A 13,436-nucleotide genomic window follows, 5' to 3' on the forward strand; every position below is an offset into this window, starting at 1 on the left:
TGCCACACCCAACGGTGACACCAGGGTTCCGCCAAAACACCAGCTCAGCGTTTAACAAGGGCAAGGAGACGTCAAAGGGCACGCAGAGGAGACCTTCATAAAACAGAGAGCGAGGGAAAGCCAAGGACAAAGGTCCCATTCCAGGCTGAAACGTTATCGCTGCATCCCGGTGCATCAGACCCCCAGCTAAGCCTTCATTCATGGACGTGAGTTTATTTGACACCTTATATCTCTCAGGCTCAATGGGCTCGAGGATCCTCATTGAGGCACCACAGCTGTGTGAAAATACATGTGGTGAGAAGCTTAAATCGGCCACATGTGAGACATTTCAGGACTGATCTTGAGCCTCGGTCAGATTAACATGACAAAGCTCACACAAATTAAAAGACGAAACTGCCCAACATTTCCCTAGGCGTCCTGGCGTGACAGAGAACTCTCAGTGTCGACTGATGTTGCAGGAACGGGTGACGAGAGGCGCAGGGCAGGAAGCTCTCAGCAAAATGCTGACTGGCCTCCTAAAGGGACGAAATGTCAGCCTCAGGGCAGCGGAGAGATAAGGAGAGAAAGGAACAAAGAAGAGCGAAAGAAGCGAGCAGCTTCTGTCAGCAACCTGAACCAGGTGCTGTGTTTGACCCCTCACTGCATTCACATACCCATCTGAACATCATTCAGCGCTATACCCACCCACTGAAAGAGAGAATAAATCTACCCCCACCTCCTGCATTTTACTCTGTTTAGTAAACAAGGCCCACAGAAATTGGAGGCCTCCTTATCAGGCCTGGGGCTCGATTTCATGGTACTGCCCAGCCTGAGAGCTTCTAGCTGGCCGGTGATGGACTGACAGGCTGAGGTGGCCCTGAACATGTGTACATATGCATTTGAACAATGCATGAATATATACTGCATATACAGTACTCTTTAGAAGTCTTTCAAAATTATCTCGAAATGATGTCCATCCAACAAAACAATCAGTAATTTTTGGGAGAATATAAATTCCAGTTATTTGATTGTTCATTTGCATGAGTGTTTATGGGTTCGGGTTTATTTAGGGAGATGTTGAGGGAGGATGGTATATTTTCAAAGGGGATGTTGTCATCATTTTTCCCCACAAGAGGCATGATGTGCCTGAGCATGGCACGGCAACTCGAGTGTGTCGGCTGTAGCAGAGGTCGGCCTATCAGCGCTTTGAGATGTGAGTATGCAAAGCAACATGAGGCAAAGGCCAAATATTAAGGGCCTGAATTTACAGAGCGTAAATCACAAAAACGATTTAATGTATCAAGAGGCACAACCTGAAAAATCCGCACATGCAAAACCAGACAGACTGCATTTGGAAAGAGACCCGGGAGTACCTGGATCCCACTATGACATGTTGGATCTGACGGATCTCGTTATGACACAGCAAATCTGACGGATCCTGTTACGACATGCCAGCTTTGACGGATCTTGCTGCTACACACTGAATTTGACGGATTCCACTATGACGCACTGAATGTGATGGATCCCGTTATGACAGGCCAGCTGTAATGGATCTCCCTGTGATACACCAACTCTGATGGATCCCGTTATGACAGGCCAGCTGTAATGGATCTCCCTGTGATACACCAAATCTGATAGATCCCGTTATGACAGGCCAGCTCTAATGGATCTCGCTGTGATACACCAAATCTGACGGATCCCGTTATGACATGACGGCCCTGATGGATCTTGCTGCGATGCACCAAATCTCACGGATCCCGTTATGACATGCCAGCTCTAATGGATCCCACTGTGATACACCAAATCTGACGGATCCCTTTACAACATGCCGGCTCTGATGGATCTTGCTGCGACACATTGAATTTGACAGATCACGCTACAATGCGGCGACTCTGAAGGATCTTGTTATGACGGATCTGATAGATCTGCCTATGACGTGCTGGCTCTGACGGATCCCACTACAGCAGTACTTCTTCCGAGTGGATGCGTAGTCAGGCCTCCATGACTCTGTGAGCAAAAGGACAGTATCTGGGTGTGTCTGCGGTGGTTTGTGTTTTTGTGTACATCTGCAGGGGGGAAACAAGCATTTTATATATGTTTGGCTGCGACATGACAAAATATAAGCATCTGAATTTTCATTCAAGGACAGATTTGCCCAGCCTTTCATTCTGAAACTTGCTGTGTTAATATGGGGGGGGCATGTCAGACCACGTGACCATGCAGGGGGGCCCTGCTGGGAGGAGCTGCGGTGGGGCGACGCCAGAAGGGGGAACAGATCGTGCAGCTTTCGGGAACAGCAAGACCGACAGACTGAGCGGCGCGCAGGCCCAGCCCTGGCTGGGCATGGACCCCCACCCCCCCGCCGAACAGGAGGCCGCGCAGCAGGCCCACGATGTAGCACAGCAGAGGGGGAAGGTGGTGAGTGGAGCCAGGGTCAGCGGCTTGTGCAGGACGGCCGGACGCCTGGGAATCACGTCACTGCAGTGTGCTGGATCCAACCCCCCCCGCCTGTCCCTCTCATGGGCTACACTTCCTCTTTTGGCATCCATCCTCCCCCTCCATCTCCCTCACCCATTCACCCCTGGTTCCCCCAGTGCAGGCCCATCTTTCAGTCCATCAGGGCCAGTTCCGCTAGTCCAGGCCTGTGTTTCAGTCCATTAGGCCCAGTTCTCCCAGTCCACGCCCATCTTTGGGCTCATCAGGCCTGGTTTCCTAGTCCAGGCCCATTTTTCAGTCCATCAGGCCCAGTTTCCCCAGTCCAGGCCCATATTTCAGCCTGGTTTCCTCAGTTCAGGATAAGGGTTTGGAACATGGATGGGTAGGCACTGGGGGAGTAAAGTGCCTGATTGTATATAAAATGCTGACAGGATGCTGGATTTCACTTCAACAAAGCTGGATATGAATGTGCAGGCCTGGTGGGAAGGTTACAATGGGGGGCTTTGATTTCCCCCAAGTGACCCCACAGGAAACAGTCTCACCATGTGCCTTTGTAAACAAACCCAAAGACTGCAGTATGCGAGTATGTGAGTGTGTGTGTCTGTGATAATAATGATCAATAAAAGCAGGCTGCCACCTCCTCATAAAGCCAGCCCAATATTTATTTATGCTTCCAACGAGACTGAGACTGAGCCAGCATTTGGCCCAATGCCTGGCAATGACCGGCTGTAAGACAAAGCAGGATTTCACACAGCCGTAAAATGACAACACCCAGAAGCTCAGCGTTGCTGTAAAAGGCTCCCATGCAGCCTGTTATGTCTGACACCCTGCAAGCTGCTGTGTTCTAATCAAAATGTGACTAAAAGCCTGATGATGGCAAGTCTGGGTACCAGAAGGCTTGATGTCTGTAAGCCGATTGCTCAACCTGCAGTTCTGCAGGAAAAATATCCAGTTGTGTGATAAAGTTTTTAGCTATAGGCTGCCTAAATATAATCAGTATCTGAAGAAGGATGAGTGTGTCCTAGTAATGACACAGAGAACAGGTCTCAGTCTGCTCCTGGAATGACAGAGAGCAGGTCTCAATCTGCTCCTGGAATGACAGAGAGCAGGTCTCAGTCTGCTCCTGGAATGACAGAGAGCAGGTCTCAGTCTGCTCCTGGAATGACAGAGAGCAGGTCTCAGTCTGCTCCTGGAACGACAGAGAGCAGGTCTCAGTGTGTCCCTGTAATGACACAGAGAGCCGGTCTCAGTGTGTCCCTGTAATGACACTCAACAGTACAGATCTCCATCTGAGCCTGAGTGAGCTTTATCCGCATGGCCAACCAGCCGGTACATGCTGGGACCCAAATGCCATTGCCAGCGTGGTCCAGCATCCCGCCGCGTGGCCCTACAGCCGCCCCCTACCACCAGGTCCACGAGCCGTATGCTGTGATGCTACGATGCCTCAGAGCTGGAGCACCAGTGCTGAAAGGGGCCCTGTGTCTCTTCTTGCCCCTAGGCTACTCTCTCCCTGTCACCTCCTGCCTCCTGCAGGAGACAGGTGTGGAATGGAGAAACCGACACTTCACAATTTCCTAGTCCAGTTCACAGCTCAGGTTGCAGTAAGAGAATGCACATGGTAAAGCAAAGTAATATACTCTGCAGTGATAAAGTAAAATATAGTCAAACACTCTGCGGTAATGGCATAGAGTAAATCACTCTGTGACGATAGGGTAAAGCAGAGTATATCACAATGCAATGATGGTGTAGAGTAAAACACTCTGTAGAGATGGAGTAAATTAGAGCAAAACATTGAGCGGTGGTAGAGTACAGTAAAACACTCTGCGGCAATGGAGTAAAGTAGTGTAAATCACTCTGCAGTGACAGAGTAAAGTAGAGTAAGTCACCCTGTAGGGATGAGGTAGTGTAGAGTAAATCACTGCGGTGACAGGGTAAAGTAGAGCGAAACACTCTGCAGTGATGGCAGTACAGTTGGGTGTCATTTTACCTCACTGAGGATAAAGCCACTGTCACCAAAAACGATGCTCATTAAAAGACCCTCATTTCATCTGCTGCTATCTCACACTTCATGTCGTTTGTGTGATTTCTGCTTGTTGGCATGGAGTGATCTGATGGCTTGCCAGTGAGGGTGGGGGCGGTAAGCGGTGCCCTGTGCGGCAGGCTTTGTGTGAGGGATTGGGGGGGTGGGGAGGGCTGCAGAGACAGGGTCATATGCGCCGGCACCCCCCAGTAGGTGTCAGCCTGCCAAGTGATGCAGAAGGTGCTGTGAATGAAGCTCTTTGCCATTCATCCACAACTAAAGCCGCGTCTCCAGCAGAATATGCACTGCCTTCCCGAAACCCTCCCATTCAGGAAGCTGTCATAATGAAGCATAAATGCCAGCCGCCAGCTTGCATACAATTCACACTTCAAAATGAAGTTAAAGGGCAGAGAGAGAAAGAGTAAACTGACACAGAGACCAGAGTGAAATAAGCCAAAGGGGAGAAAGTAAACTGACACAACTAAGTAACACAATGTGTATGCCTGTGTGTGTTTGTCTGTATGTGTATCTGTACATGGGCGTGTGCGTGTCTGTGCGCGAGTGTGTGTGCGTGTGTCGGTGTGTGTGTGACTTCAGCCACACTCATCAGTCTCTCCTGACTGTAATTTAGACAAGCCTGAGCTTTTTAAAGCACGCAGGACAATTCATCACCGAAGCACGTCTGGGCTCCATGATAGTGTCAGAGTAAGTACAGCTACTAACAATGCGAATAATCCATCCTAAAAATCAATGCAATGCACAGGAGCCTCTGTGCTTATCAGTGGTCCTCAAGGGAAGGACCTGCTTTATTCTTCTGGTGATAAGGTTGCTTTGTGTCGGTAACAATAAATACATTGGGGTTTAATTAATAAAGAGGAAATAATTATGCTACTAATGTACTCATGCTGCTACTTCCTGAATAACTGATAGCCCCAGTTTTCTTTGTGATGTGGAAAGCTTGGGACCTGGAACCTGACAACAGGGATTGTCACAGACAGGAAGCTGTGGACTGGAACCTGACAACAGGGATCATCACAGACAGCAATGTGACACCAGACGGGACTATCACAGACTGACTGTTGATGCTGCATTCTATTTACCTCGGAAGCTGAAAGTCAGAGCTGGAAATGATGTCATACCCAAGTTAACTGCATTCCAGTACAACAAGTCGGAGAGCCATTTAGCAATGGCAGTTCTAGCCAGGTTCATTATTATCCATTGTTAGCAATACCAGTTGACAAACACCTTAACAACATATACATAGATAGATGTCAGACAGTACTGTGTGTATGACTTATTTAATTAGAGATTAATAACACATAAGTGCTAAAAAACAATATATAACTACACACTTCTGTTGATAATGGCTGGAGCCATCTTGAATTCTGAGGTCGGGGTTGAGGAGGTTCCCTCGGACTTTCCCAGTCAGAACACCAACTTCAAGGGTTGTTCCAGTTGAAAATTCTGAGCAGTTAAAATGGAAAGCACCATGTGTGTGTATTGATCTGAAGTTGTGATCATGAATACACATGAAACAGTGAACATTACGGCAGTGTCTGAAATGTCAGACCTGCGAGATGTGACCTTGAAAAACTTAGAAACTCGCATCACATTCAAGGAAACGTAAGCTGATGGGTCCAGCAAACTAATATGAAACTGTCAGTGTCAGACTCCACGAAAGCAGCTCAAAAGCACAGTGAACTGATTAACAGCTTATTTAACAAATTGTAAAGAATATCCTGGCATAACAGAATTTAACTCCCCTGTACAGGGAGAGTGCAGGCAGACTGCCCCCTAGTCCCAGCCGCTCTGAGATACTCCTGTGTTCATACACAGTCATGACCCCCCCTGTACAGGGAGAGTGCAGGCAGACTGCCCCCTAGTCCCAGCCGCTCTGAGACACTCCTGTGTTCATACACAGTCATGACCCCCCCTGTACAGGGAGAGTGCAGGCAGACTGCCCCCTAGTCTTGGCTTCTCTGAGACACTCCTGTGTTCATACACAGTCATGCCCCCCCCTGTACAGGGAGAGTGCAGGCAGACTGCCCCCTAGTCCCAGCCGCTCTGAGACACTCCTGTGTTCATACACAGTCATGACCCCCCCTGTACAGGGAGAGTGCAGGCAGACTGCCCCCTAGTCCCAGCCGCTCTGAGACACTCCTGTGTTCATACACAGTCATGACCCCCCCTGTACAGGGAGAGTGCAGGCAGACTGCCCCCTAGTCCTGGCTTCTCTGAGACGCTCCTGTGTTCATACACAGTCATGTCCCAGCCCAGCCGACCCCCCCACCCCCGAACTGGGAGAGGGCAGGCACAGCACCCCATCAGAGGCTGAAACTTGACACCAGACCTCCCTAAGGGCACTACAGTGAAGCTACACTTCCATCTCTTTTATTTCCCAGAACAAAAAAACTTTCAGAGAGACCGAGTACCTAGAAAACAAAGAGGGAAGGCTGCTGGGGCCTGATTGATTAAATAAACAAATCCCATCTCGTTATCCCGGGAAGATGGCGTCTTGCGAGCTCGAGCTGGCCGGATTCCTGCAGCTTGCCCGTCAGCCCTGTGTGACAGGAGATCTGTCTTCATTAAGGCAGACACAGAGGGCCTGACAGCCACAGAAATGGCAGTGTCTTCACGATTAATGAAGATAAACGACCACTTCAGGCTGGAAAAAAGGAACAAAAAAGCAGAAGGTACAACAAATAGAGCTGGAGAGAGAGAGAGACGGAGTCGGTGGAAGGCTGGGGTCTGCCGTCGAGAAACCGGGGGTTTTAACGTGAAAGGCTGGGGTCCGACATTGAGGAGCCTGGATCTTTAATGTGAAAAGCTGTAGTCCGGTAGTTTTGTGTTTCCACTTGGGATTCTGATGTTCACCAAGATGACCCCCAATCCCCAACTTCACTGAGTCTCACAGACACCCCCAGCACTGAAGTCAGAGTCCCAGAGATGAATGAGGGGACCAAAATAAGAGAGAGATTGAAAAAGAGAAAGCAGGTGGGGGTAGGGGTACAGCCTGGGCCCCCCACCAATATGGAGAGCCTCTGCCATTCCTAAGCACACTCTGGCTGATTTACTGACCCCACAGAACGTGTAGCGAACTACTGAACACTAACTGCTGAACACTGAGGAGGTGCCATAGCAGAGGCATGAGCAAAAGTATGAACACTAACTGCTGAACACTGAGGACGTGCCATAGCAGAGGCATGAGCAAAACACATGAATACAAAACTACTCAACACTGAGGAGGCGCCATAGCAAAGACATGAGCAAACACATGAACACTAACTGCTGAACACCAAGGAGGTGCCATAGCAGTGGCACGAGCAAAAGCATGAACACTAACTGCTGAACACTGAGGACGTGCCATAGCAGAGGCATGAGCAAAAGCATGAACACTAACTGCTGAACACTGAGGAGGTGCCATAGCAGAGGCATAAGCAAAACACATGAATACAAAACTACTGAACACTGAGGAGGTGCCTTAGCAGAGGCTTGAGCAAACACATGAACACTAACTGCTGAACACTGACGAGGAGTTGTAGCAGAGGTATGAGCAAATACATGAACAGTAACTACTGAACACTGAGGACGTGCCTTAGCAGAGGCATGAGCAAACACATGAACACTAACTGCTGAACACTGATAGGAGTTGTAGCAGAGGTATGAGCAAATACATGAAAATTAACTGCTGAACACTGGTATCTATGTAGCAGCCCTGGTATCGGCCCCAGAGCCTGCAGGCCCAGAATCCTGTACACCTGAGTCCTGCACACAGTTTATGCGGACCGGGTCCACTTACAAGGAACGCTGGCGGCGCCGGTCCAGGTGAAGGACTCCAGTCCCAGGAAGAAGGGGGCGCTCTTGCGCAGGACACAGGGACCCCTGTCAGTGACATCGTACAGCTGCCGATGCCCCATCCCCAGGGTCTCCATGCAGTCAAACATAGTGCCCCCCTGCCGAAAAATAAAGCTGTCGGCTCTCCTTGATGCTCCAGACCCCGTCTCAGCTCCGTGGGCCGTGTACTTGCTAAGCCCCTGGCACTGGTTCCGTTCTGCCCTTACCCTCTACTTCACTGCCCTCCACTGCCCTAAGCTGCCCTAGCTGCTGTCCTACCCACTTTCCCGAGCCTTGCCTCAGCCTGCCCTCCACCGCCCTGCCCTGCCCACGCTCCTGAGCCCTGCCTGAGCGCCGCTTCAGCCCTGCCCGCCGGCTGTTCCTGGTACGCTACCTTCTGCCTGCTGTAACAGACCTAAATAGCAGCTCATCACAGCGTTGTCTGCCTCGCGACACTGCGGAGCAAACCAACTGCTGGGGGGGGGGGGGGGGGGGGAGGGGGGCTGGAGGAGAGAGCAGGGACGGAGGGGAGACAGAGAGAGAGAGAGGGAGGGAGAGGGAGAGAGACAGGGATGTGGAGAGTGGCCCCGGGGAGGGCTCATGTGCTCACGGGAGTAGCTTCAGCTTGCCTCCCTTTCTCTGTTTCTCCGTATCTTTCTTCTTTACCCTCCATTACAATGACAAACAAACAGCCCCCTCCCGGTCATCCATCATGCTGCACCCCCTCCCATTTCCTTGTGAGAGTCCCCACCCCCAGCACTAATCATAACCATATTATAGTGCACCCACGGGGTCCCAGGACAGGGCGTGTTCAGGCTGTGCGCAGAGGAGACACGCAGCCTGGCAGGAGCATCCCAAACAGAGCAAGTATGACAGAGCGTGAGTGCCCAGGACCGGATGAGGGGTTAATGCATGCTGACATCCAGCGCTTACCACCCACAACATTTCCCTTTATGCCGGAGTCACTGCCAGAGAAACGTCTGCAGACATGGACCAATATTAGCAATGAGAGCATCTAAAACTCTGAACAATGGGGGTTATACTTATCTGGGTCTGTCATTAAGAGATCATATATAAATTTTACTTATGGAGATTGTATATAAATTTTACAAGGTCATGCACCCACAGACACACACAGGAAGACACACATATGACGTGCAAAATTTCATTGATTCGAATTAGCCTTGTGTGAAGCACAGCTTTGGAAGAAAAAAAAGCCTATGAATCCCTTTACTCCCCCCCCTCCCCATGACAGACTCTCCAGTGTCCTGAAGCTGTTCTGAAGATGTCTCCCCCCATTAGCTGGGTGAAGGTGGTACAGCCCGGCAGCGCCAGCAAAGACACCATTTCCTGTCAATCTGTGCTTCTGGCAAGACTTTCTATAAACACTCTGCCCTCTCTCATTTTCTTTTGCTTTTTGTTATTTTTTTCTTTTCATGTACCCACCCTCCATTTTACTTCCCTTTATGAACTTTCCTGTAGTTCCTCTTTTTCCATATATTTTGAAGCTGTATCACCTTCCCAGGTATTCCCACTGAATCAGTGTGTACAAATGGGCTTCCCTCAAGGTAATTTGTCATCCGCCTCAATTCTGTTCTTCTCTAAACCTGATATATTTTATTTAATAGCATTATGTAGACATTCACGAGCAAACAAAAAGCAGCCATCATGACAGAATTTAAAGCTGCATGTCAACAGTACTTCACAGAGAGGGGGAGGCTGATCCCCTACAGAGAGTCAGAGAGAGGGAGTCAGAGCTCCCGTAGAGAGTCAGAGAGAGAGTGTCAAACTTCCTGCAAAGAGTCACAGAGAGGGGAAGGCAGAACTCATGCAGAGAGTCAGAGAGAGGGAGTCAGTGCTCCTGTAGAGAGTCAGAGAGAGAGTTAAAGCTCCTGCAGAGAGTCAAAAAGAGATGAGAGTCAAAGCTCCTGCAGAGAGTTGCAGAGAGAGGGAGACAGAGCTGCTGCAGAGAGTCAGAGAGAGAGGGAGACCTAGCTGCTGCAGAGAGTCACAGAGAGAGGGAGACAGGGCTGCTGCAGAGAGTCACAGGGAGAGGGAGACATGGCTGCTGCAAAGAATCACAGAGAGAGGGAGACAGGGCTGCTGCAGAGAGTCACAGGGAGAAGGAGACAGGGCTGCTGCAGAGAGTCACAGGGAGAGGGAGACATGGCTACTACAGAGAGTCACAGAGAGAGGGAGACAGAGCTGCTGCAGAGAGTCACAGGGAGAGGGAGACATGGCTGCTGCAGAGAGTCACAGAGAGAGAGAGACAGGGCTGCTGCAGAGAGTCACAGGGAGAGGGAGACAGGGCTGCTGCAGAGAGTCACAGGGAGAGGGAGACATGGCTGCTGCAGAGAGTCACAGAGAGAGGGAGACAGAGCTGCTGCAGAGAGTCACAGGGAGAGGGATACAGGGCTGCTGCAGAGAGTCACAGGGAGAGGGAGACAGAGCTGCTGCAGAGAGTCACAGGTAGAGGGAGACATGGCTGCTGCAGAGAGGCACAGAGAGAGGGAGACAGAGCTGCTGCAGAGAGTCACATGGAGAGGGAGACATGGCTGCTGCAGAGAGGCACAGAGAGAGGGAGACAGAGCTGCTGCAGAGAGTCACATGGAGAGGGAGACAGGGCTGCTGCAGAGAGTCACAGAGAGAGGGAGACAGGGCTGCTGCAGAGAGTCACAGGGAGAGGGAGACAGGGCTGCTGCAGAGAGTCACAGAGAGAGGGAGACATGGCTGCTGCAGAAAGTCACAGAGAGAGGGAGACAGGGCTGCTGCAGAGAGTCACAGAGAGAGGGAGACAGGGCTGCTGCAGAGAGTCACAGGGAGAGGGAGACAGGGCTGCTGCAGAGAGTCACAGAGAGAGAGACAGGGCTGCTGCAGAGAGTCACAGAGAGAGGGAGACAGGGCTGCTGCAGAGAGTCACAGGGAGAGGGAGACAGGGCTGCTGCAGAGAGTCACAGGGAGAGGGAGACAGGGCTGCTGCAGAGAGTCACAGAGAGAGGGAGACAGGGCTGCTGCAGAGAGTCACAGAGAGAGAGACAGGGCTGCTGCAGAGAGTCACAGAGAGAGGGAGACAGGGCTGCTGCAGAGAGTCACAGGGAGAGGGAGACAGGGCTGCTGCAGAGAGTCACAGAGAGAGGGAGACAGGGCTGCTGCAGAGAGTCACAGAGAGAGAGAGACAGGGCTGCTGCAGAGAGTCACAGAGAGAGGGAGACAGGGCTGCTGCAGAGAGTCACAGAGAGAGGGAGACAGAGCTCCAGCAGAGAATGAATGATGGGGGAGGGTGTTGATCAGTCTTTCTAAATTCAGCAAATCTGTCAGCTTAATAACTGCTTTGTATATTATTGCATTATAATGCATGTTTACCAGAAGCATTTATAGATTTCTAAAGTAGCCATTCTCTAAGAGGATATTTTGATGCACCAAATACTTACTAAGAAGATAACTCCACCCCCCAAATCACACGCCAACTGCATAAAACACAGTTTCGTAACTCATGGGACCATTTTAAACGTATTGCATGGTATGTAGTTTAAAAACTTTTTTTTTCTTTCTAATGTCAGAAAGTTATTGTTCTTTAACCATCAGTACCGCCCCCACCAAGTTTTATGGATTATACAGATATGATGAATTTTTAAATTTGTGGGTCGTAAAGCTAAACCAGCTGAGATACTCTGATATAAATATTACTAATCAGCTTCACCTGAAATGTCCCTGATACACCTACACCTGGGGTTCCTCTTATACCGTCTCATGAAAGGTTTGATCTCATTTTGGCTGATTCTCTTCCTTTATGTGATACTTTATGTGGATTCATTCTTTAATCGAAACAGGACTCATTTCACAGTAGGTGTCTCTCACATGAAGCCAGGAGAGTCAGCCCAGTAGTTTTCGACATTTAACGCACACGCAGTTTCCAGTTCTGACCCCCCCAGAATCCCGCCTACCCCAGGCTGAACTCTCTGTGAAACCCCCACTGGATCCCTAACTTTCCCCCAAACTCGTCTTGGCCCTCTCCAGCCCGCTCACTTCGCCTGCTTCTCTTGGTCCCTCCTCTTGTTTTCTCGCTCTACTTGCCCGTTGATCCCGGCGCCCGAATCATGCTGTTTTTCTCCGCACACGATAATTCAGCCTCTTTTTCCTACCAGCACCAAACCCCTTCTCTTTCACTTGTCTTGTGTTACACGCAGACAGCTTTGTTTTCTGCTTCGTGCTGTTTCCATCCCCCTTGCCGACTTCCCCCGTTGCATTTCCTGCTGTTTTCTTTCCCCTCTGCTGTCTCCTCGTCTCCCCCCCGTTACCTCAGCCATACCTACTCCCCTCCTCTTACCTCCCTCCCCCTTTCTCTCAGCTTGGGGTGGTTCCCTCCTCCCTCTGTGTGCACAGAGAGGAAAGCAGGGCTGTATTCTGGGACAAACAGGCTCTCGAATTTTCTTGCTTTGCGTGTAAATTGGAGTCACAGTGCAGAGGTTACTCTCATTCCTGTTGCTGGTGGTTCCCACGTTCCCCCGGTTCTGTCTCCCTCTGCGTGTGGCTCCCCCCCTGGCCTCGCTTGGAGGGCGACTCATGCTTTCCCAGCAGCCTCCAGCTCCCAGTCGCCGAGGCGTGACCGGCTCCCCGAGTCCGTCTGCACGCTCCCAAAACAGGCCGCATTCCATCACCGGCACATCCATCATCCCAGGTGATCCTGGGCGGAGCCGCGACAGCTCCTGACCATTAAAAAGCACCTGATCTTATCAGCAGGCTGAAATGCATGAGCCGTCAGCTTACAGCTCAGGCGTGCTGCGTGGCTTCAACAGGATTCACACCCAAGACAGAGCGGGAGCTGCAGAGACCTGGCCCGTGAGACGGAGCCCATTTGAACTGAGGGATCGTGATCAAAGGCTAGTCACAAAAGCACTAATCTGTGCAGCGTCTCTCAGCGCTATCAGCCTTGGCCATCGCCCACAGCGGCTCTTTTCCTTCACATGACTTTATGCCGAGGTTATTCAATACCAGCACACATGGTTTTCAGCAATCACTGCGTCTGATTTGCAAATCGCCTCTCCCCCACTGCCTGTGCAAGTCCCTCCCCCTGCCAGGCCACACTCCTCCCCCTTCCCAGCTCTCCTGGATGGCACCCTTCACCACACAGCGGGCCAGAGTTCACTCTCACGAGCCAATAGATGTC

At 50.8% G+C, this 13,436-nt stretch overlaps 1 protein-coding gene across 2 annotated transcripts in view; it reads right to left on the reverse strand.

The window, feature by feature from the left end:
- Nucleotides 1–13,436, reverse strand: part of rarga (retinoic acid receptor gamma a) — a 40,115-nt gene that overhangs the window by 10,818 nt on the left and 15,861 nt on the right. The window contains exon 2 of one of the 2 annotated variants that reach the window (XM_048982878.1): nucleotides 8,235–8,388. The exons of the other annotated variant lie outside the window; for it this stretch is intronic. Coding sequence (XP_048838835.1) covers nucleotides 8,235–8,379 — 145 coding nt within the window. The 5' untranslated portion in view covers nucleotides 8,380–8,388. The remainder of the gene's footprint in view (nucleotides 1–8,234; nucleotides 8,389–13,436) is intronic. 2 annotated transcript variants of the gene reach the window in all.

Source organism: Brienomyrus brachyistius, chromosome 18 (assembly GCF_023856365.1).
Source record: "Brienomyrus brachyistius isolate T26 chromosome 18, BBRACH_0.4, whole genome shotgun sequence".
Taxonomy (NCBI): Eukaryota; Metazoa; Chordata; class Actinopteri; order Osteoglossiformes; family Mormyridae; genus Brienomyrus; species Brienomyrus brachyistius.